The sequence below is a fragment of the Octopus sinensis genome, linkage group LG28, assembly GCF_006345805.1.
Source record: "Octopus sinensis linkage group LG28, ASM634580v1, whole genome shotgun sequence".
Lineage (NCBI taxonomy): Eukaryota > Metazoa > Mollusca > Cephalopoda > Octopoda > Octopodidae > Octopus > Octopus sinensis.
In genome coordinates, this window is record NC_043024.1 from 7,247,740 (window position 1) to 7,274,816 (window position 27,077).

The 27,077-nt window shown below is 43.5% G+C and overlaps 1 protein-coding gene across 3 annotated transcripts; it reads right to left on the reverse strand.

Annotated features, from left to right (window-relative positions):
• On the reverse strand, nt 1-27,077 carry LOC115225808 (E3 SUMO-protein ligase RanBP2). 3 transcript variants are annotated; one of them, XM_029796779.2, is made up of 14 exons: nt 26,312-27,077; nt 24,458-24,830; nt 20,731-20,952; nt 19,709-19,912; nt 19,221-19,298; nt 17,802-17,972; nt 15,821-15,943; nt 14,448-14,626; nt 12,576-12,657; nt 11,813-12,039; nt 10,789-10,916; nt 6,436-6,571; nt 4,068-4,131; nt 1-47 (listed from the first exon to the last, which is right to left on the reverse strand). In XM_029796779.2, exons 1-13 carry the CDS (start codon nt 26,984-26,986, stop codon nt 4,075-4,077), a joined length of 2,655 nt encoding a protein of 884 aa, XP_029652639.1. In that variant the 5' UTR covers nt 26,987-27,077; the 3' UTR covers nt 1-47; nt 4,068-4,074. The 3 variants fall into 3 exon arrangements, with proteins under 3 accessions (XP_029652639.1, XP_029652638.1, XP_036370420.1); XM_029796778.2 differs by having other exon boundaries at nt 20,731-20,955; XM_036514527.1 differs by having other exon boundaries at nt 20,731-20,945; nt 24,457-24,830.

Sequence of the window (27,077 nt, forward strand, 5' to 3'; positions counted from 1 at the left end):
AACTTTTTTTTTCTTCTTTTTAAAAACAAACCTACAAAAGAAATTATCTGAAAAAGAGAAAAAAAAAAAATTAATTTAAAATTTCATAAAATGTAGAAAAATAAACAAATTCAGAAAAATAAAAAAAAGATTAAAAAAATTAAATAAATTTAAATTATAGAAGCACGCTCTATAGTAAAAACATTGTCAATACAACATCATCATCGTTTAACATACAGCATCTCGAAAGAGTCCAGAAGCTGGCTACTCGCATGGTTCTTGGTCTCAATCATTTGTCTTATGAAGAAAGGCTGAAGACGCTCGACCTTTATTCTCTAGAAAAATGACGACGCCGTGGTGATCTCATTCTTGCTCACAACATCATAAGCGGAAAGTGTAACCTCTTGAAAGAGCTGTTCTTCACTCCTGCTCCAGAGCGTCAGCTGCGGGGTCACTCCGAAAAGCTCTATCTGTGACGATTTCATCTCAATCGAAGGAGAGGGGCTTTCTCCGTCCAGGTTGCGGATCCGTGGAATAAGCTGCCGGGCGAGATGGTGAAGATGCCAACGCCTGCTCGGCTCAAAGTCTCCCTTGACCACAAGTGGCCTGAACTCTTTACATGAACACCACCCTGTACATAACTCCATGTCCCCCTACATGGCCTTGCTTTTTGCTTTTTGAGCCAAAAATTAACTAATTAAACTAAGTAAACTAATTAACATCCGCTTTCCATGCTAACATGGGTTGGACGGTTTGATTGAAGTCTGGCGAACCAGGCGGCTGCACCAGACTCCAATCTGATCTGGCAGAATTTCTACAGCTGGATGTTCTTTCTAATGCCAACCACTCCGAGAGTGTAGTGGGTGCTTTTACGTGCCACGGGCATGAGGGCCAATCAGGTGGTACTGGGAACGGCCACGCTCAAATGGTGCTTTTTACGTGCCACCTGCACAGGAGCCAGTCCAGCGGAACTGGCAACGACATCGCTCGAATGTTTTTTCACGTGCCACCAGCACAAGTGTCAGTAAGGCGAGGCTGGTAACGATCACGCTCGAATGGCGCTTTGCCAGCCACTGTGGGCTTTTTTCTTATTGTTCAGGAAAAAATCCTTTAATTCTTAATCATTCAGATTACTCCTCTGTCAAAGGTAATCCTTTATTCACATTGTTTTGAATTAATCATATGTTATCTCGTAGCTTTGATATTTCGATGATGCGATTTGTATATTTTTACGACATTGTAGGGTAGGCATGAGAAGCCAGATCTGGTCAGTCTAACCCTTTAGCATTCAGATGACTGTCAAATGTAATACTCTCTTTTTACTCTTTTGCTTGTTTCAGTCATTTGACTGCGGCCATGCTGCAGCACCGCCTTTAATCGAGCAACTCGACCCCGGGACTTATTCTTTTGTAAGCCCAGTACTTATTCTATCGGTCTCTTTTGCCGAACCGCTAAGTGACGGGGACATAAACACACCAGCATCAGTTGTCAAGCAATGCTAGGGGGACAAACACAGACACACATACATACACGCACATATATATATATATATATATACATATACACGATGGGCTTCTTTCAGTTTCCGTCTACCAAATCCACTCACAGGGCTTTGGTCGGCCCAAGGCTATAGTAGAAGACATTTGCCCAAGGTGCCACGCAGTGGGACTGAACCCAGAAGTACTTATTCTATCGGTCTCTTTTGCCGAACCGCTAAATGACGGGGACATAAACACACCAGCATCGGTTGTCAAGCGATGTTGGTGGGACAAACACAGATATACAAACTCTCACACACACACACACACACACACACACATATATATATATATATATAAATATATATATATATACATATATATACGATGGGCTTCTTTCAGTTTCCGTCTACCAAATTCACTCACAAGGCTTTAGTCGGCCCGAAGCTATAGCAGAAGACACTTGCCCAAGGTGCCACGCAGTGGGACTGAACCCGGAACCATGTGGTTGGTAAACAAGCTACTTACCACACAGACACTCCTGAATAATGTTCATTTATTCACATTGTCTTGAATTAATCACACATTATCTCAGATTTGAAATTTCATTATATACAAGGGGGTGTTGAAAAGTTCCTGGCTTTAAGGGTGTCGTGAAAGACCTGGTTGGAGGTCCAACCTTCTGAGTCCTTTTACAGGGCTTAGAAAAATCCCCTTGTGTATGTATGTATGTATGTATATACACACACAAATACATAAGACAGGGTGTTGTAAAGTTCCTGGGTTTAAGGGTATCGTGAAAGACCTGGTTGGAGGTCCAACCTTCTGAGTCCTTTTACAGGGCTTAGAAAAACTCCCTTGTGTATTTCTGTTAAAAGACACCCTTTATTTCAATTCATTTTGAAAATACCGAAGAATTTAGTCATTTATTAAACCCATTAATATTCATATTATTCTGTCAAAATTAATGCCTTTTTATTCACATTGTTTTGAATTAATCAGGCATTTATCTTATAGCTATGAAATCTTGATGAAGTAACCCATAACCCATGGCCTCAGTCCACTTATGCATAGCGTTCCCTCTTTGGACACAAAACTCTACTTGTGAAGACCTGTTGAGACAAGTGAAAATCGAAATTGATCAACATCAATGGAAATTATAGCTGTGATACCAGTGCTGGTGGCACGTAAGAGAACCGACTGGCTTCCGTGCCGGTGGCACGTAAAAAGCACCACCCGATCGTGGCTGTTTGCCAGCCTCGTCTGGCACCTGTGCCGGTGGCATGTAAAAAGCACCCACTACACTCATGGAGTGGTTGGCCTTAGGAAGGGCATCCAGCCGTAGAAACATTGCCAGATCAGACTGGGCCTGGTGCAGCCTTCTGGCTTCCCAGACCCCAGTTGAACCTTCCAAACCATGCGAGCATGGAAAGCGGATGCTAAACGATGATGATGATGATGATAGTGGGGTTAGTGCAAGAGGCTGAATCTGGCCAGTTTGAACATAAAACAGACAAAATACGTTGGCTGGTTTAAATGCTAAAGGATAAAGTTGGTGTTCGGAACATAAATTAAGTTGAAATTTGGATCTTTTCCTTTTGAACGGCAGTTTTCAACACAATTTCTAGTTAACTAAACACTTTTAAACTTCGTATACTGGTAGAATGTGTCAAAATAAAACATCATTTTCTCTTGGTTTTATTGAGAAAATTCTATAGTTTGTAAGATATTACGCCTGAAAATCCAAGCATTTCGGCAATTTTAACCAATCGATTACCTCCATTCCACTAAAATCATTTGCTGCGTCTAAAACTGAGACAACATCCTGTAACTAACCCTAAACCTCCCCCAAACCCTAACCCTAAATTTTTTTTCTTAATTGTTAAATTAATTTAATTCCATTGCTTTAGTTTTTTTACACGCGTAACAAATTAATTTAACAAGAAAAAAAAAATGTAGGGTTAGGGGGGGGGGGTTAGCGTTAGTTACAGGATGTTGTCTCAGTTTTAGACGCAGCAAATGATTTTAGCTCAAAAGAGAGCATAGGATTGGTTAAAATTCGAAAAATTAAACTACGTTAAACAAACAAATTACAATTTTCTCAAGAAAGCCAAGAGAAAAAAAATGTTTTATTTTGACACATTCTACCAGTATACGAAGTTTTAAAGTGTTTAGTTACCTAGAAATTGTCTGCCGTTCAAAAGGAAAAGATCCTGAAATTTTGATGGAAGGTTTTCATTTAGATCCCTTTAACCCTTTAGCATTTAAACCGGCCACATCCGGCCATAAGTATTCTCCCTGTTTTATGTTCAAACTGGCCAGATCTGGTCTCTCACACCAACCCTACAATATTTTAAAAATTAACAACTACCTCATCAAAATCTCAAAGCTACAAGGTAATGCCCGATTAGTTCAAGGCAATGTGGATGAAAAAAACCTTAATTTTGGTAGAATAATGTGAACAGTAAAAGGTTAAAACATAAAGTTTGTACCACAGGACCAAGGACAGTCACAGGTGGGTTGATATGAAAAGGGTCAGGATTCAAGCTGGGATTTAACAACCCACTCACTTCCACCACCGATAATTATCAAAACAAAAAAATGCCTTACCTGGTTCCTAAGTACTATATATATATTGTTCCGATATATTCATTTCTTTCGCCATAGTTTTCCCCTGTGTGACAGAAAAGGAAACAAAAACAATTAGAACAGAGAAACAGCGCTAAAATCTTTGCCACCAGGGCAGGGCTGAATTAAGACATAGCAGCCCTAAGCACTTAAAAGATCTTGAGGCCCTCACATATATATAGAGTGTCCATAAAGTCTCTTTACAATTTAAGAAAATTATTACAAAGGCAGCTGATGAGATATTTTAACCAGGTTTGTTTTATTTTAATAATTCTCTTTCTCTCTCTTTTCTCTTTTACTTGTTTCAGTCATTTGACTGCGGCCATGCTGGAGCACCGCCTTCAGTCGAGCAAATCGACCCTGGGACTTATTCTTTGTAAGCCCAGTACTTATTCTATCGGTCTCTTTTGCCGAACCGCTTAGTGACGGGGACGTAAACACACCAGCATCGGTTGTCAAGCAATGCTAGGGGGGACAAACACAGACACACAAACATATATACACACACACCCTCCTTCTTCCCTGAGCGTCCAATAATACTTTATTTGTTCCACGTCCTTGCGTTGTTGTTTTTTTGTTTTTATTTTCTTGTTTGGATTAACTTTATATATATATTTATATATATATATACATACATACATACATATATATACACACACATATATACACACACACCACACATATATACACACACACATATATACACACACACACACATATATACACACACACACACACACACATATATATACGACAGGCTTCTCTCAGTTTCCGTCTACCAAATCCACTCACAAGGCTTTGGTTGGCCAGAGGCTATAGCAGAAGACACTTTTGCCCAAGATGAAATACTGCTATGCATCTTACCTGGCATGCTAATGATTCTGCCAGCTTGTTGCCTTGATGATGATGATGATGATAATAATAATAATCATCATCGTTTAACGTCCGCTTTCCATGTTAGCATGGGTTGGACAAAAAAAATGTATGTACATATGCGCAGCGTTATGCGTGTGGCAAGCTTTCTACGGCCAGATGCCCTTCCTGACGCCAACCCCCACCTGTTGCCAAGCGAGGTAGTTTTTCCCTCTCTCTCTTTCGGAAAGGAACAAACACCTACCTACACACATATATACACACATGGCAGTAACTTCCGCCTACCGAATTCAATCACAAAGCTTTGGTCGGCCCGGGGCTATAGCAGAAGACACTTGCCCAAAGTTCCACGCGGTGGGACTGAACCTGAAACCATGTAGCTAGGAAGCAAACTCCCTAACCACACAGCCATGCTCCTTTCTACTATAGGCACAAAGCCTGAAATATTTGGGGAAGGGTTAAGTCGATTACATCAACCCAGTGTTTCACTGGTACTTAATTTATCAACCCTAAAAGGATGCAAGGCAAAGTCGACCTCAGTGGAATTTGAACTCAGAACATAAAGACAGATGACATGCCGCTAAGCAATTTGCCCATTGTGCTAATGATTCAGTCAGTAGCTTCAATAATAAGAACTAGTTTCTATTTGACAAAGCCTTAATATAAACTAATTTACAGAGAGGAGTTTTTTATTTTTAGTTTCAGCTCAGAGCTATGGCCATGCTGATGCACCGCTGTCAAATGCTAGTCAGGAAATTATTGCTTGTTCCATCTCAAGCCATGCCTGGCTCATAGGGCCGGTTTCCCAGTTTCCTTGGCGTATAGGTTCCCCACCTGGACGGGACGCTGGTCCGTCACAGGTGACCTGCAAGATGCAGGAGGAAAGAGTGAGAGAAAGAGTCAGCAGAAGTTCGCCATTACCTTCTGCCAGAACCGCGAGGGGTTTCGCTCATAAGCACAGACATCTCCTGGTCTGAGATTCAAACCCGCAATCCCTCGACAGCGAGTCCGCTGCTCTAACCACTATGCCATATGCCTCCACAAATTAGTGGACAATATAAAACTGATACATGCATATGAACACCATCAATTATAATGGAAGAAAAATACTCATGGTTATTTTAAAAATTTGCATGCAGATCATTTAATGTGTGCTTTCCATGCTTTCCAGCTTGCTTCAATAATAAGAACTAGTTTCTATTTGACAAAGCCTTAACCCTTTCGTTACTGTATTTATTTTGAGATGCTCTGTGTTTCTTTCAATAACTTTAAATATAACAAAGAATTTAGTAAAATAACTTAGTTATCATTCAGCTAGTGTTAGGAACATAAATTGTGACTAAGGTTTGGTGGAAGATTTTAATTCAAAACTTATGAAAACAAGACATTTGTACTCAGAGCCAGAGCCGGTTTCAGCCGGGTTAGTAATGAAAGGGTTAATATAAACCAATTTACAGAGAGGAGTTAATTGTATCACCTGTTGAAAAACATCCTTAAACTCTGAGTAGGCCGCTGCAGAGGAGAAGTCAAGCCGGAATGTACGCTGTCCACTTTCACCAGAAGCTTCATCCATACTTGCCCATGTACCAGAGTGTTTATGTTTTGAGGCACACCTGAAGAAATAATAATAATAATAATGGGTTTCAAATTCTGGCACAAGGCCAGCAACTTTTCTTTTTAGGGGAGGGAGTACATATATTACACTTCAGGCACACCTGAAGAAACAACAACAAAAATAATAATAATAATAATAATAATAATAATAATAATAGGTTTCAAATTCTGGCACAAGGCCAGCAACTTTTCTTTTTAGGGGAGGGAGTACATATATTACACTTCAGGCACACCTGAAGAAACAACAACAACAACAATAATAATAATAATAATAATAATAATAATAATGGGTTTCAAATTCTGGCACAAGGCCAGCAACTTTTCTTTTTAGGGGAGGAAGTAGATTTATTACACTTCTGGCACACCTGAAGAAACACAACAACAATAATAATAATAATAATGGGTTTCAAATTCTGGCACAAGGCCAGCAACTTTTCTTTTTAGGGGAGGAAGTAGATTTATTACACTTCAGGCACACCTGAAGAAACAACAACAACAATAATAATAATAATAATGGGTTTCAAATTCTGGCACAAGGCCAGCAACTTTTCTTTTTAGGGGAGGAAGTAGATTTATTACACTTCAGGCACACCTGAAGAAACAACAACAATAATAATAATAATAATAATGGGTTTCAAATTCTGGCACAAGGCCAGCAACTTTTCTTTTTAGGGGAGGGAGTAAATATATTACACTTCAGGCACACCTGAAGAAACAACAACAACAATAATAATAATAATAATAATACTGGGTTTCAAATTCTGGCACAAGGCCAGCAACTTTTCTTTTTAGGGGAGGGGAGTACATTTATTACACTGACCTCGAAAGGATGAAAAGAAAAGTCAGCTTCAGCAGGGGTTCCTTTAGGTTCTTTGCATTATGAATGGAAACCCTGCCAATTTTGGCCAACGTGCTTATGATTCTGCCAGTTTAGATGGATAGATACTTTCCAAATCATATAGACTCGTGGGGCCAATTTCCACGGCATACATATTCCATACCTTGATGGGCAGCTGATCCATCGTAGGATCACCCATTTTCACCAGCTGAGTGGACTGGAGCAATGTGAAATGAAGTGCTTTGCTCAAGAACCCAATGCATCGCCCGGTCCAAGAATTGAAACCACAATCTTACAATCATAAGTACAACACCCTAACCACTGATCCATGTACTTCCACATTCTGCCAGTTTTCTAGCTTAATAATAATGATTTCAAATTTTGGCACAAAGCCAGCAATTTTGGGGTCAGGGGTAAAGCGATTACATTGACCTAAGTGTTTGACTAGAATGTATTTCATCAACCCTGAAAGGATAAAAGGCAAAGTCGACCTCAGAGGGATTTGAACCCAGAACATAAGGACAGATGAAATGCCACTCAGCATTTTGCCTGGTGTGCTAACGATTCTGCCAGCTCCCTGCCTTCGCCAAAACAGGGATAATCAAAGTTCTAATTTTCACACAAGACCAGCAATTTTAAGGGAGAAAATAAGTCAATTATATTAACCCCAGTGCTCAACTTACTTTATCAACCACGAAAGGTTGAAAGGCGAAGTTGACCCCAGTGGTACCAAAATAATAATAATGATGATGATGAGGATAATTCTTTCTATTTTAGGCACAGGGCCTGTAATTTTAAGGGAAGGCAGTCTTCTGGAGAAACAACAAGCAATTATCAGTGAGGTGGCATATTCTCTGAAAATTAGTCATGGTTCTGCATATGAAACCATCCATGACAAGCTTCAGACTCCAGTTCTGTAAAGTCCGAGTGAGAGGAGTATACAATCATGTGGAGATCAGTCAATGCCTATTTGACTACTACATTGGTGAAGTCAAATTTTTTTTGGAAGAATCGTCAGAGGAAATGAGACCTGGATGCATCATTTTGAGGCAGAAACCGAAAGGTAGAATATAGAGTGGAAACACCTGGAATCACCAGTGGAAAAGAAATTCAAGACAACCTTTTGGGAGAGAGGGGAAAGAAAAAAAAAATGTTTTCAGGGAAGCAAAAGAGCCTATACTGGACCCTAGTACTTGCCCGGTGCTTATTTCATCAACCCCGAAAAGATGAAAGACAAAGTTGACTTCAGTGAGATTTGAACTCGGAACATAATGACAGATGAAAAATGCTGCCAAGCATTTTGACCAGCACACTAACGAGTCTACCAGCTCACTGCCTTAATAATGATGATGATGGGCTTGCTCATCGAAGACAAAGTGGAAGCACTCCGTCGGTTCCGACAATGAGGGTTCCGGTTGATCCGATCAACGGAACAGCCTGCTCGTGAAATTAACGTGTAAGTGGCTGAGCACTCCACAGACACGTGTACCCTTAACGTAGTTCTCGGGGATATTCAGCGTGACACAGAGAGTGACAAGGCCGGCCCTTTGAAATACAGGTACAACAGAAACAGGAAGTAAGAGTGAGAGAAAGTTGTGGTGAAAGAGTACAGCAGGGATCACCACCATCCCCTGCCGGAGCCTCGTGGAGCTTTAGGTGTTTTCGCTCAATAAACACTCACAACGCCCGGTCTGGGAATCGAAACCGCGATCCTACGACCGCAAGTCCGCTGCCCTAACCACTGGGCTGCACAAATGATTTGTTTATAGTGATCAAACGTTTGTGCCATACGTCAACTCACATTCTCCATCAAATCTGATTTTTTATTACCCACAAGGGGCGAACATAGAGGGGACAATACAATCTGATCTGGGGTCAGACTTACGAATGATAAATACACAAAATGAAGTTTAAAAATTAACACAAAATGACAATATAATTAAAAACAAAAATTCGAATGATAGAACAGACCAGAAGACATTACGGATGAAGTGGGGGGCAGGTTTAGCTCAGACCCCACGAGCCCTGCCTCGCCACTGATGACATTCTCCATCAAATCGACGTTACCTGAACAGGTGCACGGCGTGCCCCATATCAGGTGTTGAAGTGATCGCAGAGAACACAACACACCACCCAGTCTAGGAATTGACCACTAAGCCATGCTTATAATAATAACAATAATAATTATTTCTTTACTACCCACAAGGGGCTAAACACAGAGAGGACAAACAAGGACAGACAAACAGATTAAGTTGATTATATCGACCCCAGTGCGTAACTGGTACTTATTTAATCGACCCCGAAAGGATGAAAGGCAAAGTCGACCTCGGCGGAATTTGAACTCAGAACGTAACGGCAGACAAAATACAGCTACGCATTTCGCCTGGCGTGCTAACGTTTCTGCCAGCTCGCCGCCTTATAATAATAATAATGGTTTCAAACTTTGGCACAAGGCCAGTTTTCTGCTGGTACTTATTTTATTAGTCCCGAAAGAATGGAAGGCAAAGTCAACCTTGGTGGAATTTGAACTCAAGCAATAAAGGACGAAATGCCGTGAGCATTTTGCCTGGCACAGTAACAATTCTGCCAACTCGCTGATTAGTAATGATAATAATCCTCTCTACTATAGGTACAAGGCTTGAAATTTGCGGGGAGGGGCTGGCTGATTATATCGACCCCAGTGCAAAACTGGTACTTATTTTATCGACCCTGGAAAGATGAAAGGCAAAATTGATCTTGGTGAATTTTGAACTCAGAATGTAAAGATGGACAAAATACTGTGAGCATTTTGCTCAGCATGGTAACAATTCTGCCAACTCACCATCATAACAATAACTATAATAATTATATACGTGCCGGTGGCATGTAAAAAACACCCACTACACTCTCGGAGTGGTTGGCGTTAGGAAGGGCATCCAGCTGTAGAAACTCTGCCAGATCAAGACTGGAGCCTGGTGCAGCCTTCTGGTTCGCCAGCCCTCAGTCAAAATCGTCCAACCCATGCTAGCATGGAAAATGGACGTTAAATGATGATGGCCAGCCTCGCCGGTGGCATGTAAAAAGCACCATCCGACTGTGGTCATTTACCAGCCCCGTCTGGCACCTGTGCCGGTGGCATGTAAAAAGCACCCACTACACTCACGGAGTGGTTGGCGTTAGGAAGGGCATCCAGCCGTAGAAACATTGCCAGATCAGACTGGTGCCTGGTGCAGCCTCCTGGCTTCCCAGACCCCAGTTGAACCATCCAACCCATGCTAGCATGGAGAACGGATGTTAAACGATGATGAATAATTATGATGATTTCATAAAGGAGTGAAGGCAGCATGACCAAAAGAAAGGGAAAGAGAAGTGGGAGAAAAACAGGAAGAGTAAACTTACTGGGTGAAATTTGTCTCACGTGTAATGATGTGGTTGCACAACGGCTTATCAGAGCTGTCTGTCATAACTATACGTAGGCCACCAACCGTAGCGTCATACTCCACCTGTAGGTTACCTAGGCCAAGTGACTGAAAGAGGAGAGAGAGAGAATAAGATGACAGTTAGTGGACAATATAATACTGATGCAGGCATATGAACACCACCAATTATAATGGAAGAAAAATACTCATGGTTTTTTAAAAAAATTTGCATGCAGATCATTTAATGTGTGCTTTCCATGCTGGCATGAGTTGGACGGTTTGATAAGGAACTAGCAAGCTGGAAGACTGCACCAGGCTTCAGTGTCCGTTTTCTACTATAGACTCCGGCTGATCAAAGCCTTATGAGTGAATTTGGTAGATGGAAACTGAAAGAAGCCCACCATATATATATTTCTTTATTACCCACAAGGGGCTAAACATAGAGGGGACAAACGAGGACAGACAAGGGGATTAAGTCGATTACATCGGCCCCAATGATTAACTGATGCTTATTTAATTGACCCTGAAAGGATGAAAGGCAAAGTCGACCTCGGTGGAATTAGAACTCAGAACGTAACAGCAGAGAAATACCACTAGGCATTTCGCCCGGCATGCTAACGTTTCTGCCAGCTCACCGCAGGGGGAAAGTAAGAAAAATAAACGAAAATGCATGCAATGAATAGTTGTATTCAAAGCAATGATTAGTAAATTCACGAAACCGGTATGATTTTGAATCTCTTTAATAATTCACAATAATGACTTTTATTACTTTTATTCCTACCACAGTTCATCTAATTGTATATATCTTTCGTTACTTTTCATAAAAAACCCTTTTTTTATTTACAATGTGCATTTTCGTTTATTTTTCTTCTTACTTTCCCCTTACATTACCATGTGTAGTTTCTATTTTCTTTTGTAACATAAGTCAGCATGAAATCAGCAACATCAAAATGTCCCCTAAAACCCAAATTAAATAACCTGATATCAATCAACTAACTACTTACAACCCAATCCTTGTCGACTTTGTAGTACAAGGTGGCTCTCTTCTCAAATCGTACATCTACCTCTTCTGCCTCATTGTCATCTTTCTCCTCTTCATCTTCTCCCTCCTCGCTATGCTCAACAGCTTTGGCTTCTTCCGATCCTTCAACAGAAGTGTTTTGCAGTTCAACATTCAAATTCGACAGGGTATTGCTCAGACCTTGGACATCTGCTGGCGCCGTCCCCGATCCTAAATTCAAAAGAAAAAAGAAATTTAATGCAAACCATAGGGAATGCCATGACTGGCACAGATTTATAGAAAAAGAAAATTTAAAAGCCAGCAAGGCAACAATATTTCGTTTTGTTTCAATAATACACGCCTAAGTAAATTATAGGTTTAATAAGTCAATACTTATGTCCTACCATATGTTAACAGTGTTTTTATTTCATTTTAAGGTTATCTTTATAAATTTGTGAGAAGAGGTTCTGATGAGAGGACAACTACCTTCAAAATATGTATATAGACATTACCAACTTTTTTTTTAATGTTCAATCTCATTATTTATGAAACATAACCGAGTGCTGGCTCTGAATTCTATAGAGAATCTATAAAGACGAGCTTAAAATGAAATTAAAGCACTGTTAACACACCGCAGGACACTGAATTGATTTGATAAATCTGTAATATACTTAGTAGTGTAATATGGCAGCAAAATGAAATACTGCTGCCTTGATGGCAATCAAATATATTTACTAGTTATTATAGAAAAAAAAAAAAAATCTTACCGGCCACCTGTGATTCTTCTTGCAGAAGTTTCTCTTGACATTCAGTGAAACATTTGTGGAAGCTGCTGGCAAGTTCTACTGTCTGCAACAACAGGAAATGGAATGTTCAATTCAGTGGATGTCGAAATTTTAAAATGTAGATTTATTGTCAATCTCTGTAAATCTAGATCAGGGGCTCTCAACCATTTTTTTTTTATCTATGGACCCCCTTGATTACTATTTCATTCTGGTGGACTCTCCCCCACTATAGCCATTTGATGTTTAAAAACTAGTTTTACAGAAACTTCTATCAAAATTCCTGTTTTGTTTTCCACATTAACTTGTGTAGGTTAAACTCTTTACTCTTTTACTTGTTTCAGTCATTTGACTGCGGCCATCGACCCAGGGACTTATTCTATCGGTCTCTTTTGCCGAACCGCTAAGTGACGGGGACGTAAACACACCAGCATCGGTTGTCAAGCGATATTGGGGGAGACAAACACAGACACACAAACATATACATACATACATAAATATATACGACAGGCTTCTTTCAGTTTCCGTCTACCAAATCCACTCAAGGCATTGGTCAGCCCAAGGCTATAGCAGAAGACACTTGTCCAAGATGCCACGCAGTGGGACTGAACCCAGAACCATGTGGTTAGTAGGCAAGCTACTTACCACACAGCCACTCTTGAGCCTACTACGTAAAATGTGAGAGAAAGAAACTGAGCTGCCCCTTGCAATACAAACATTTAAAGCGAAATCTTTTCGGGGGCCCCAATTTACTGTTTTGCTGCATGGACACCTAAAAATCTCATACAGTGCCTCAGGGGCCATTTGGACCTTGGTTAAGAACCATTGATCTAGATGGACAAGCACAAAATACTTACACACACTCACAGTATATAAAAGTTTTTATTTAGTTACCCTGGAGATGGAAAGCAAAGCCAACCACAACCAAATATGAACTTGGAATGTCAGAAACTGACATCAAGAAATTTGCCAAATCAACTATTTTCTCCAATTCTTATAATAATAATGGGGGAGCTTCATAAACATGTGTTGAGAGGGATTATTTGGGGTTAGAATAATTCACCTTTGGAAACATGGGTGTTTTGTTCAACATCCTTGAACAACCCTTATTCAGAGACCTTTTGAGCCAGATGGGTTACTTGACCAGAAGAAAATTCTAACTGGGCCCCACCTGCAAGGTCATGTGCTGTTTATCTTGATATGAAATCAGTATGTCGCGCACATATGGTTGTAATGCATGTGCCTAGTGTACCCTTATCAGACGGGTAGTCATGATGGGTATACAGGGCTTCGTATATTTTACCCCAGTGTCACTTTGATGGCATGCACTGCTCTCTCACACAATAATAATAATAATAATAACAATAATCATCATCACCGTTTAACGCCCGTTTTCCATGCCAGCATGGGTTGGACGGTTCAATTGGGGTCTGGGAAGCCAGAAGGCTACGCCAGGCCCAGTCTGATCTGGCAGTGTTTCTACAGCTGGATGCCCTTCCTAACGCCAACCACTCCGTGAGTGTAGTGGGTGCTTTTTACGTGCCACCTGCACAGGTGCCAGACGAGGCTGGCAATGACCACAATCGGATGGTGCATTTTACATGCCACCAGCACGGAGGCCAGTCGGGGTGGCGCTGGCAACGGCCACGTTCGGATGGTTCTCTTACGTGCCATCGGCACAGGTATCACAGCTACAATTTCCATTGATGTTGATCAATTTCGATTTTGATTTTCACTTGCCTCAAAAAACAAAAAGCAGTTTAGTCCTCAAATCACGGCCACATTATGTAACAGTCCCTGATGTACACAAAACACACAAAGTAACAACAATACCATAATGATCCAACAGGTTCTTACCTTAAAGCGTACAGCAAACTGTTCCACTGTACCTTCTTTCTCATCTGTGTAGTCACGGGCCACCCAACACCAAGCCGTCTCTGAGGTGAACATTCTCTTCAGGACTAAGTTGGTCGTCAACAGGTGGTTACAGGCCACCTTTAACACTTGTTCTCTTCGGAAAAGCAGCCGGAATCGAACTAGAAGTAAATGTTGAGTACAAATATAGACACAAAGAACTAAGGATTCTAACTAAAACATCATGAAGTTTTTTGCCTACCATTCTTCCCCTTCACTGCAGAATAATCATCATCCACATCGTCGTTTAACGTCCGCTTTCCATGCTAGCATGGGTTGGACAAATGACTGAGGGCTGGCGAACCAGATGGCTGCACCAGGCTTCATAATTAATAATAATGGCTTCAAATTTTTGCCACAAGGGCAGCAATTTTTACAGTGACTGGTACTTTGACCCCGAAAGAATGAAAGGCAAAGTCAACCTCGGCTTTGCCTTTCATCATTTTGCCCCAGCATGGCCAAAGCCTAATGACAAACAAGTAAAAGAAAGGACATGCTACATTGTTCTATGTTGTTACTACTGATATATATATAATTATTTAAAATGGCGACTAGTAGTAACACTGCTGTGTGGCAGGCTTGAACGATTGCAAAGGTCTCATCATCATCATCGTTTAACGTCCGCTTCCCATGCTAGCATGGGTTGGACGATTTTGACTGAGGGCTGGCAAACCAGATGGCTGCACCAGGCTCCAATCTTGATCTGGAAGAGTTTCTACAGCTGGATGCCCTTCCTGACGCCAACTACTCCGAGAGTGTAGTGGGTGCTTTTTACGTGCCACTGGCACAGGCGCCAGTCAGGCGGTACTGGCAACGACCTCGCTCAAATCTTTTTTACACGTGTCACCGGCTCAGGTGCCATTGAAGCGACGTTGGTAACGATCACGCTCGAATGGTGCCCTTTTATGTGCCACGGGTACGGAAGCCAGTTGGCTGCTCTGGCAACGATCACGCTCAGATGGTGCTCTTGGCACCCTACAAGCATGGGCACAAGTGCCAGTAAGGCAACGCTGGTAACGATCATGCTCGAATGGTGCCCTTTTATGTGCCACTGGCACAGAAGCTGGTTAGCCACTCTGTCAACGATCACAGTCGTATGGTGCTCTTTGCACCCCGCTAGCACGGATGCCAGTCATTGAATTGATTTTGGTTTTGATTGATTTCTTCACATAAAACCATTGGTTGCTTTGTTAACCCACAAATTATACATACACACACACACACACACAGATTTCAAATAACCCAGCATAGTGGTCATGGTTGGCACCGTTTTGATCAATAAGGAACACCCAAAAGTCAAACAACAAAACACTCACCGGATCCGTTGTGGCTGAGTATTTTCATATTTCCTATTCCTTTTTCCTTCCAACAATTGAGTGACTTGTCAAACCGATATAGTTTCGATCGCTGTACAAATAACGGTGTTTCATCCTCCTCACCTGAAAAACAAATTGAAATTAAAATATAATTAATTATAATTCAAGGTACATGCCGGAATGACTGGGTGGTTAAACAGCTTGCTTCCAAACTGAGTGCATCTCACGTGGCACAGGCACAAGTACATCTCACGTGGCACGGGCACGAGTGCACCTCTCACGTGGCACGGGTGCACCTCTCACGTGGCACGAGTGCACCTCTCACGTGGCACGAGTGCACCTCTCACGTGGCACGAGTGCACCTCTCACGTGGCACGAGTGCACCTCTCACGTGGCACGGGCACGAGTGCACCTCTCACGTGGCACGGGCACGAGTGCACCTCTCACGTGGCACGGGCACAAGTGCACCTCACGTGGCACAGGCACAAGTGCACCTCTCACGTGGCACGGGCACGAGTGCACCTCTCACGTGGCACGGGCACGAGTGCACCTCTCACGTGGCACGGTCACGAGTGCACCTCTCACGTGGCACGGTCACGAGTGCACCTCACGTGGCACGGTCACGAGTGCACCTCACGTGGCACGGGCACGAGTGCACCTCTCACGTGGCACAGGCACAACTACATCTCACGTGGCACCAGCACGAGTGTTTCTTTCATGTGGCACTGGCACCTGTAAAGGACAAGCCTGTAAGTAAACAAAAACTGAAATAAGCCTGTTGTGTATGTGTGTACCCTTGCCTTGATGTCATATGATGGTAGTAAATGAGCATCACTGCCATAAGCGAGGTTGTCTCCAGTCTTCGATGGAAAACATGTTTGGCTACGATGTCTTGCAAACAACTTGCACATGCAAGTGCTACCGGTCAAAAACACCGCATACCGCAAGCCAGCAAGTGTATGGGGTCATCAGGAGAGAATGCGTGCCGTTTCGGGGCCTACCTCTCGACGGCATCAATGCGCACCGGCCCCCCCCCCACCCTCACTGATACGAGGCCCCGCTTGCTAGATCAGCTGGTTATTAAAATAAGCTCAATATCCTTTTAGCCATTGCTCATCGTCTCTTTTTAGCCAAATCCAGTGGCTGGCCTTCTCCACCGTAGTTTGGATATTGGTCACGGTGGGATTGACTTTACGATGAGTTAGGCCTATCGATAACAACAGTCGTCTCACACTGTGTCCAACGAACCCTCCACATCCAACTTCGATTGGAAAATGCTCCGCTTTCCAGCCTGTGTCTTCACATTCCTCGAGGAGGTTTACATGGGAGTTAGTGACAGGAAGAGCACCTGGCAGTAGAAAATTTGCCTCAACAAATTACTAATTGAAATGTTTATGGCTTTGACTGGTGTGGCATATTAAGGATTGGGACTTAGTCAGAGATCCAGAAAGACGGTAGTTCCCATTTGGCTCAATGCACAGCTTAGATGTACATCATGTGTATGTGTGTGTGTGCATGCACAAAAATTAATGATCAATGGAGAAAGAATGGGAGGAGTGAGGGATGGGGAAGAGAAAGTGGGAGGTGGGGAAAGAGGGGGTGAGGAAAGAGGGGGTGAGGAAAAGGGGGATTGGTAAGAGAAAGCGAGGAGAGGGATGGGGAAGAGAAAGACAGAGGGATGAGAAAGAGAGAGGGGAAGGGGATGAGGGAAGAGCGAGGAGAGAAGGGGATGAGGGAAGAGCGAGGAGAGAAGGGGATGAGGGAAGAGCGAGGAGAGAAGGGGATGAGGGAAGAGCGAGGAGAGAAGGGGATGAGGGAAGAGCGAGGAGAGAAGAGGATGGGGGAAGAGCAAGGAGAGAGGGATAAGAAAGAGAGAGGGGAAAGGAGATGGGGGAAGAGAGGGGAGAAGGGGATGGGGGAAGAGAGGGGAGAAGGGGATGGAGGAAGAGAAAAAGAGATGAACAAACAAAAATTTACTTACCACTCTTTCTATCAATGAGAGCTGGTAGTTCGATAACAGGATCAAAGTGAATATCAACATTAGCTACAACATCATCATCGTCCTCATCATCGTTGTGGGCGGCACCGGGGCTGGACTTGACATCAAACAGCTTCTGACCGGCACCTTGCCAGGAAAATGGTTTGTTTTTGTCTGAAAGATAAAGTCATGTCATATGTTAAGAAGAAGGCCACCACCACCACAATGGGAGTAAATGGGGGGAGTAGATCAAGTTGTGGGCAGCCAGAGGCACATGACAGTGGCATGGACATGTGATGGTATAAAACAGTAGGGTGGCGAGCTGGCAGAAACGTTAGCATGCCGGGCAAAATGCGGAGGCGTATTTCGTCTGCCTTTACGTTCTGAGTTCAAATTCCGCTGAGGTCGATTTGCCTTTCATCCTTTCGAGGTCGATTAAATAAGTACCAGTTACGCACTGGGGTCGATATAATCGACTTAATACCTATGTCTGTCCTTGTTTGTCCCCCCCTGTGTTTAGCCCCTTGTGGGAAGTAAAGAAATAGGTATTTCGTCTGCCGTTAGTTCTGAGTTCAAATTCATGTGTAATTAAGCCAGCAGCCCCTAGTCGAACCAACACTTCCATGCATGCATAATACAATAATGGTGATGTTCTTAACTGTTATATGGGAATGTAAATATGTTTGCAAATTGTTTTTGTTACATGTTATTCTGTGTTCTGAATACTTTTATTTTAATAAATGTTGCTTACTGCAAGTTATGGATGATTGTTTTATGACTTCATTGCTTTCAGGCTAAGCTTAAGGTATTTTCGAGCCCGACATCACAAAATGCGTCTAAATAAACATTGCCAGACAGCAAATAGAGATTCAGACATTGCTTAGAAAATATTTTTCATTTTTAACCTTGTATATAGTACGCACTTGGGATTTTGACCTTTAAATTTTGGGGAAAAAAATGCAGATTATACTCGAGGATTTGTGGCAGTCATTATAGACATATCATCATCATCATTGTTTAGCGTCCGTTTTTCATGCTAGCATGGGTTGGACGGTTCAACTGGGGTCTGGGAAGCCAGAAGGCTGCACCAGGCCCAGTCTGATCTGGCAAGGTTTCTACGGCTGGATGCCCTTCCTAACGCCAACCACTCCGTAAGTGTAATGGGTGCTTTTTACGTGCCACCAGCACAGGTGCCAAACAAGGCTGGCAAATGGCCACGATCGGATGGTGCTTTTTACATACCAGGCGAGGCTGGCAACGGCCACAATCGGACGGTGCTTTTTATGTGCCACCTGCACGGGTTCATGCTATATTGCTCTGTTTAGTTTTGGGCTGCAGGAGCTAGCTTAGGAGTTCACACAGAGTGCAGCTAATTAGATATAAACATGCAAATGATGTGCTAACGAGTAATATCCATCTTACCTTTCTGAAAGGCAGTTGTTTCTTGTGTATTTGCCTGGGCAGCCAGTGTACTGAATAACATTCCGGAATATTCTGTGTCTGAAATTATAAAAGGAAGGATTTTTCATGACAAGGAATACCTGCAGACTTCATAGACTGAATGTCGGTAGTGGGCTGAAACAGGATATCTGGTAAAATATCCCTGGGTATTTGACTCACAATCTGGCAAGCCAAGAGTGTACAGGGTGCACAATCTGGCAAGCCAAGAGTGTACAGGGTGCACAATCTGGCAAGCCAAGAGTGTACAGGGTGCACAATCTGGCAAGCCAAGAGTGTACAGGGTGCACAATCTGGCAAGCCAAGAATGCACAGGGTGCATTTTATGTAGCACCAACACCAATGGGGTCACCAAGTAACTTGCAAGACAAAATAACATATACACATATATATTTATGTGGAGATAGACACACAGACACACAAAGAGAAGAAAGCCTTTTTGCTCCACTTACTGTTCATTAACCGTGAAAATGGCATACTGGAAGTCGATGAATCTGCAGGAAAAGTAGTGGTGGTCGTGGTAGTAGTAGTAATAGCAGTTGTGTTGGCAGTCGTGGTAGTCGCTGATGTGACAGTGACATCGGCAACAGTGGAACTTGCTGGAGATTGCGGAGACTGGGGCTTGTGTCGTTCTGATACAGACAAAGCTGCTTTTGCTGCGGAAAGAACAAAAAGAAAAATGAGCAACAGTGGAAAACAACCAATGAGTTTAAAGGACCAGCAAATATCACATCCTTACAAAGTCCATATAAGCTGGAAAACCGAAGGATTATGCCAAGCACCAATGTCTGCTTTGGTATGGTTTTTATGGCCAGATGCCTTTCCTAACGCCCACCACTTCAAGGAGTGTACTGGGTGTTTTTTTTAAATGATACTGGCATCAGTGAGGTCATCAAGTAACTTGCAAGACAAAGCCCCACCTCCCAACTAGGATGGGTGGAGAATTGTAGATAGGTTTTTAGCCAAGAGATAAGAGGAAAGGAGGCAAGGAGGGAGAGAGGCAAGGAGAGAGAGAGAGAGAGGAAAGGGGGCAGGGAGAGAGAGAGAGAGAGAGAGAGAGAGAGGAAAGGGGGCAGGGAGAGAGAGAGAGAGAGAGGAAAGGGGGCAGGGAGAGAGAGAGAGGAAAGGGGGCAGGGAGAGAGAGAGAGAGGAAAGGGGGCAGGGAGAGAGAGAGAAGAGAGAGGAAAAGAGAGAGAAGAAAGGAGGCAGGAGAGAGAGAGAGAGAGGAAAGGGGGCAGGGAGAGAGAGAGAGAGGAAAAGAGAGAGAAGAAAGGAGGCAGGGAGAGAGAGAGAGAAGAAAAGAGGCAAGGAAAGAGAGAGAGAGAGAGAGAGGAAAGGAGGCAGGGAGAGAGAGAGACAGAGAGATAGAGGGAGACGGAGCAACAGAGAGAGCGAGAAAGAGAAAGAAACCAGTCAGTCAGTCGGTCAAACAGCCAAACCAGTTTGACCAATCGACCAACGATTTTTAACTTACCAGCATATGTCTGCTTGGGTGATTTCTTCAGGTCTTCGGGGTCACAACCTCGGCAGCCCCGGCAAGGTTCTTTGGTCTCATACAAATAGAAATGGTCGGGGAGCATCAGTTTCCTCGCCCTCTCAACCTGCTCGGGAGTGGCTTCGACTTGCTTTATGAAGATGACATCATCCTCATTGCTCAGTTCTTCGTCTTTATGGGCCTCATTATCATCATCATCATCATCTGCACAAGACACGACAGCATGCGAGAGAAAAAGAAAGTCAGGGTTTGTAACATATGATATTACCACCAATAATCTCACTTTTATCTATATATATATTTCTTTACTACTCACAAGGGGCTAAACACAGAGGGGACAAACAAGGACAGACAAAGCGATTAAGTCGATTACATCGACCCCAGTGCGTAACTGGTACTTAATTTATCGACCCCGAAAGCATGAAAGGCAAAGTTGACCTCAGCGGAATTTGAACTCAGAACGTAACAGCAGACGAAATACAGCTATGCATTTCGTCCGGATTGCTACCATTTCTGCCAGCTCGCTGCCTTTTATCTATATATTTCTTTACTACCCACAAGGGGCCAAACACAGAGGGGACAAACAAAGAGATTAAGTCGATTACATCGACACCAGTGCGTAACTGGTACTTAGTTAATCGACCCCGAACTTGAACTCGGAACGTAAGGACAGATGAAATACAGCTACGCATTTCGCCCGGTGTGCTAACGTTTCTGCCAGCTCGCTCGCCTTTTATCTATATATACGAAAGGTTTTTCTCTTGGAAAGAAAGGAAGACTGCATGAAATCATTTAAGCCTTTAGTGTTCAGATTACTCTCTTAAATTTTTTTTTTTTTCCTTGTTTCAGTCATTTGACTGCGGCCATGCTGGAGCACCGCCTTTAGTCGAGCAAATCGACCCCGGGACTTATTCTTTGTAAGCCCAGTACTTATTCTATCGGTCTCTTTGCCGAACCGCTAAGTGACGGGGACGTAAACAAACCAGCATCGGTTGTCAAGCAATGCTAGGGGGACAAACACAGACACACAAACACACACACATACACATATATATACATATATACGACAGGCTTCTTTCAGTTTCCGTCTACCAAATCCACTCACAAGGCATTGGTCGGCCCGGGGCTATAGCAGAAGACACTTGCCCAAGATCCCACGCAGTGGGACTGAACCCAGAACCATGTGGTTGGTTAGCAAGCTACTAACCACACAGTCACTCCTGCACCTATACTCTTTTACTCTTTTACTTGTTTCAGTCATTTGACTGCGGCCATGCTGGAGCACCGCCTTTAGTCGAGCTAATCGACCCCGGGACTTATTCTTTGTAAGCCCAGTACTTATTCTATCCGTCTCTTTTGCCGAACTGCTAAGTGACGGGGACGTAAACACACCAGCATCGGTTGTCAAGCAATGCTAGGAGTACAAACAGACACACAAACACACATATATATATATACATATATACGACAGGCTTCTTTCAGTTTCCGTCTACCAAATCCACTCACAAGGCATTGGTCGGCCCGGGGCTCTAGCAGAAGACACTTGCCCAAGATGCCATGCAGTGGGACTGAACCCGGAACCATGTGGTTGGTTAGCAAGCTACTTACCACACAGCCACTCCTGCGCCTATGTAATACTTTTTCACTCAAATTGTTTTGAATTAATCAAGCATTATCTTATAGCTTTGGGGTTTCAATGATGTGATTGTTTATTTTTAGAATGTCAATGTAGGTTAGGTGTGAGAGGCCAGTTTGAATATAAAACATGTAGAATATTTGGGCCGGATATGGCCAATTTAAACACTAAAGGGTTAACCAGACAGCAATTCTACATGGTAGTGAGACATGGACCCTGTATGTTGAGGGCATGCGAATGTTAGAAAAGAATGAAGCTAGTATGCTCTGCTGGATGTGTAATGTCAGTGTATATGTTTGAGAGAGTGATAGTATTTTGAGGGAGAAGTTAGGCATAAGAGGAAATGGTTGCTGTGTGCAAGAGAGAAGACTGCACTGGTTTGGTCATGTGATGTGGATGGATGCCAGCAGCTCCATAAAGAAGTGCTGATCCCTCAACGTAGATGGAACATGAAGTGGGGGAACTGGAAGACAGGGTGGAGTACTGAAGAACAATCTGAGGATGCTGAACCTTTAAAGCGAGATGACAAAGGATTGAGATGCCAGGTGTCTTGCTGTACTCAAGAAGTGTTAAGACCAGTCCCTCTGGCAGTGTAAAGCATTCATGGTGGTGCCACGTAAAAGTGTCCATGTGGCATCACATAAAAGTGCCATGTGGAATCACATAAAAGTGCCATGTGGCGTCACATAAAAGTTCCATGTGGCGTCACATAAAAGTGTCATGTGGCGTCACATAAAAGTGTCATGTGGCATCACATAAAAGTGTCATGTGGAATCACATAAAAGTGTCATGTGGCATCACATAAAAGTGTCATGTGGCATCACATAAAAGTGTCATGTGGAATCACATAAAAGTGTCATGTGGCATCACATAAAAGTGCCAGCTGTAGAAACCATGCCAAATCAGACTGGAGTCTGGTGCAGCTCCCCAGCCTGCCAAGTCTGGACAAACCATCCAACCCAGATCAGCATGGGCAACAGACATTAAATGATGATGATGAGGACATATATTTTGAGAGAGAAGTTAGGCATAAGAGAAAATTGTTGCTGTGTGCAAGAGAGAAGACTGCACTGGTTTGGTCATGTGATGTGGATGGATGCCAGCAGCCCCATAAAGAAGTGCTGATCCCTCAACGTAGATGGAACATGAAGTGGAAGACTCAGGAAGACATAGGATGAAGTACTGAAGAATGACTTCACCCTTTAGCATTTAAACCGGCCATATCCGGCCAAAAGTATTCTGCCTGTTTTATGTTCAAACTGACCAGATCTGGTCTCTCGCACCAACCCTACAATATCGTTTTAAAAATTAACAGCTACCTCATCAAAATCTCATAGATCCAAGATAATATCTAATTAGTTCAAGGCAATGTGGATAAAAAAGGATTAATTTTGGCAGAATAATGCGAACACTAGAGGGTTAAGGATGCTGAACTTTTCAGGCAAGATGACTAAGGACCAAGATGCCAGGTGTCTTGCTGTACTCAAAGACCTGTACTCCTCAACAGAAATGTTAAGATCGGTTTCTCTGGTGGTGGAAAGCACTCATGGTGGTGCGATGTAAAACCATCCAGCACACTCTGTAAAGTAATTGGCATTAGGAAGGACATCCAGCCATAGAAACCATGCCAAATCCGTTGTCCAGTAAGTATGGGTTGGACAGTGTGACCAGAGCTGCACCAGGCCTCAGTCCGATTTCGTATGGTCTCTACAGCTGGATGTCCTTCCTAAACGCCAACCACTTTACAGAGTGTGCTGAATGCTTTTACGTGACACTGCATGGGCATTTTTACATGGTACCACATGGGTATTTTATGCAACCAGAAGGATCATCTTGACTGGATGAAGAGTATAACTCCCCCACACCCCACCCCATTGCAAACATAAATACAAAGCCGTCGTTCGATTTCATTATATTTTGTAAAATTTTTAAAGTCATATAATCATTGTGTGTCTGACCCCAATCAGGCTGTATTGTCCCCCTCTATGTTTGGGCCCTTGTGGCTAATAAAGAAATTGAATGTAAAAGGAAATAAGACTGATGTTGTATAAGATCTGTCTTTTGTCTCACCTAGATTCTTGTAGTCAGGATCTGGGAATAGCGTCGTAGCTACAGAAGATCTCTTGGCATCTGACTTCGGTCCTTTGACAGTAGGGGAGATGGTCGGCGTCTGAGGGTCGGTATTGGTGCAGGCACCATCGGTACTGTTCTCTTTGTCCTTCTCTGGAGACTTCTGGTAAGCGATAGCCTTCTGCTTGGCCTCTTCGAACGAATCTTTAAAGTTGTTAGCAATTTCAGCCGTCTTGAATCGGATAGACAAGTGCTGCAGCTGGGCCTCGCCTCCATCTGAGGAGTCAAAAGCACACCAGACCCAAGCACAGCCTTTACTGTTCACTTTTGGCTTCAGGTCGACGTCGGCAGTGATGTAATGATTACAGCAAACCTGTGGATTACAACATCAAAATATAAAGGATTAACCAGAGATTTTATACGGAGGGATTAGTGTGTACGGGCATTGCTAATAGCAAATGGGATTTGTGTAAGTGTTGCTGATAGCAATTGTACATGTGTTTAGGTATTGTTAATAGCAGGCGTAGGAGTGGCTGTGTGGTAAGTAGCTTGCTTACCAACCACATGGTTCTGGGTTCAGTCCCACTGCGTGCACCTTGGGCACGTGTCATCTACTATAGCCTCAGGCCGACCAAAGCCTTTTGACTGGATTTGGTAGACAGAAACTGAAAGAAGCCCGTCGTATATATGTATATATGTGTGTGTGTGTGTGTGTATGTTTGTGTGTCTGTGTTTGTCTCCCCCAATATCGCTTGACAACCGATGCTGGTGTGTTTACGTCACAGTAACTTAGCAGTTCGGCAAAAGCGACCGATAGAATAATACTAGGCTTACAAAAAATAAGTCCTGGTGTTGATTTGCTCGACTAAAGGTGGTGCTCCAGCATGGCCACAATCAAATGACTGAAACAAGTAAAATAGTAAAAAATAGAAAAATAGCAATTTTGTGCGTGTGTGTGTGTGTATTGCTGATAGCAATTTTCTGTGGCACGTAAAAAGCACCTTCCATACGTGGTCGATGCCAGCGCCGCCCCGATTGGCCTCCGTGCCGTCGGCACGTAAAAACCACCAACCGATCGTGGCCGTTGCCAGCCTGTCCTGGCACCTGTGCTGGTGGCACGTATAACACACCCACTACACTCACAGAGTGGTTGGCGTTAGGAAGGGCATCCAGCTGTAGAAACACTGCCAGATCAGACTGGCGACTGGTGTGCAGCCTCCTGGCTTCCCAGACCCCGGTCAAACCGTCCAACCCATGTTAGCATGGAAAACAAACGTTAAACGATGATGATGTGTGTATGTGTGTCTGAGTATCACAGATAGCAATTTTGTGTTTGCGCATGCGTCTATTTGTGTATCACTAATAGGAATTGTGTGTGTTTCTACGTCTAATAACTTTGGTCAAAGTGTTTGTTGCTAACAGATCGTGGCCGTTTGCCAGCCTCGTCTGGCACGTAAAAAGCATCCACTACACTCATGGAGTGGTTGGCCTTAGGAAGGGCATCCAGCCGTAGAAACGTTGCCAGATCAGACTGGGCCTGATGCAGCCTTCTGGCTTCCCAGACCCCAGTTGAACCGTCCAACCCATGCCAGCATGGAAAGTGGACGCTAAACAATGATGATGATATATATATATATATACATACACACACATATACTACACTCATGGAGTGGTTAGCCTTAGGAAGGGCATCCAGCCGTAGAAACATTGCCAGATCAGACTGGAGCCTGGTGTGCAGCCTCATGGCTTCGAAGACCCCAGTTGAACCGTCCAACCCATGCTAGCATGGAAAGCGGATGCTAAACAAGGATGATGATAACAATGATGAAATGATGAAGGAAAACTACTACTTACTTTTAGAACCTGCTCCCTTCTCATGACCAATCGTAGCTTCTGTGTTTGAGTGTTTTCAAGAATCTTGATGTTTCCAAGGCCACGCTCTTTCCACTCGGAGCTGTCAAAACGGTACAGCTTGGCACGGTGTTCAAACAGGCAGCGTTCGTCTTCCTCGCCGGTGCGTACTTCCACCTTGTCAGGCAGGGGCATGATGGGATCAAACTTGATGTGTGAGTCCTCACCGTCTCGGTTCACGTAGTAGCCGTCGTCGGCGCTGTCGGGAGACTTGGCCACACCCAGGTTCGGGGTCAGGCCCTTGGAACTGTCCGCTGGAGTAGTCGACGCCCCGGGTTGAGACGGGGTCATGCTGAACGAGAAGAACGGTGTTGCTGCTGCTGTCGCCTGTGTCACGGGTGTTCCCTGCGGGGAAATTGTCGATAAGGGTGTTGCAGTCCCTCCAGTACTCACAAGAGCAGCATTGCTGGGTCCAGGCCCCAGAATGCCTTTGCCAGAAGTGTTGGGCGTGAGGCTGAAATTAAATTTTGGCTGACTCAAATTAAATGCAAGGGGTTTGCTGTTCTGGCTTGCCGGTGTATTGGCCCCAAAGCTAAACGAGGGGGTTGTGTATATTGTCGTAGTCGTTGTAATTGTTGTGGTGGTGGCCATGCCAGGCCCGTTACTGATGAGAGACATTGTACCAGGTGATGCGATCTGAGGAGAAGACCAGTTCGGTGTTGGTTTTAAGCCAGGTGTCTTTGTAGCATCTGAGAGGGGGAGAGAGAGA

What these genes read in the sequence shown, in the direction of transcription:
- LOC115225808 (XM_029796778.2), bottom strand. Translation starts at nt 26,986, where the DNA reads ATGTCTCTCATCAGTAACGGGCCTGGCATGGCCACCACCACAACAATT. An exon ending in AGTTTGCTGTACGCTTTAAG is followed by an intron (nt 12,658 to 14,447) that starts GTAAGAACCTGT and finishes CTGTTGTTGCAG; the next exon opens with ACAGTAGAACTTGCCAGCAG. An exon ending in AAGTCGACAAGGATTGGGTT is followed by an intron (nt 10,917 to 11,812) that starts GTAAGTAGTTAG and finishes CTCCTCTTTCAG; the next exon opens with TCACTTGGCCTAGGTAACCT.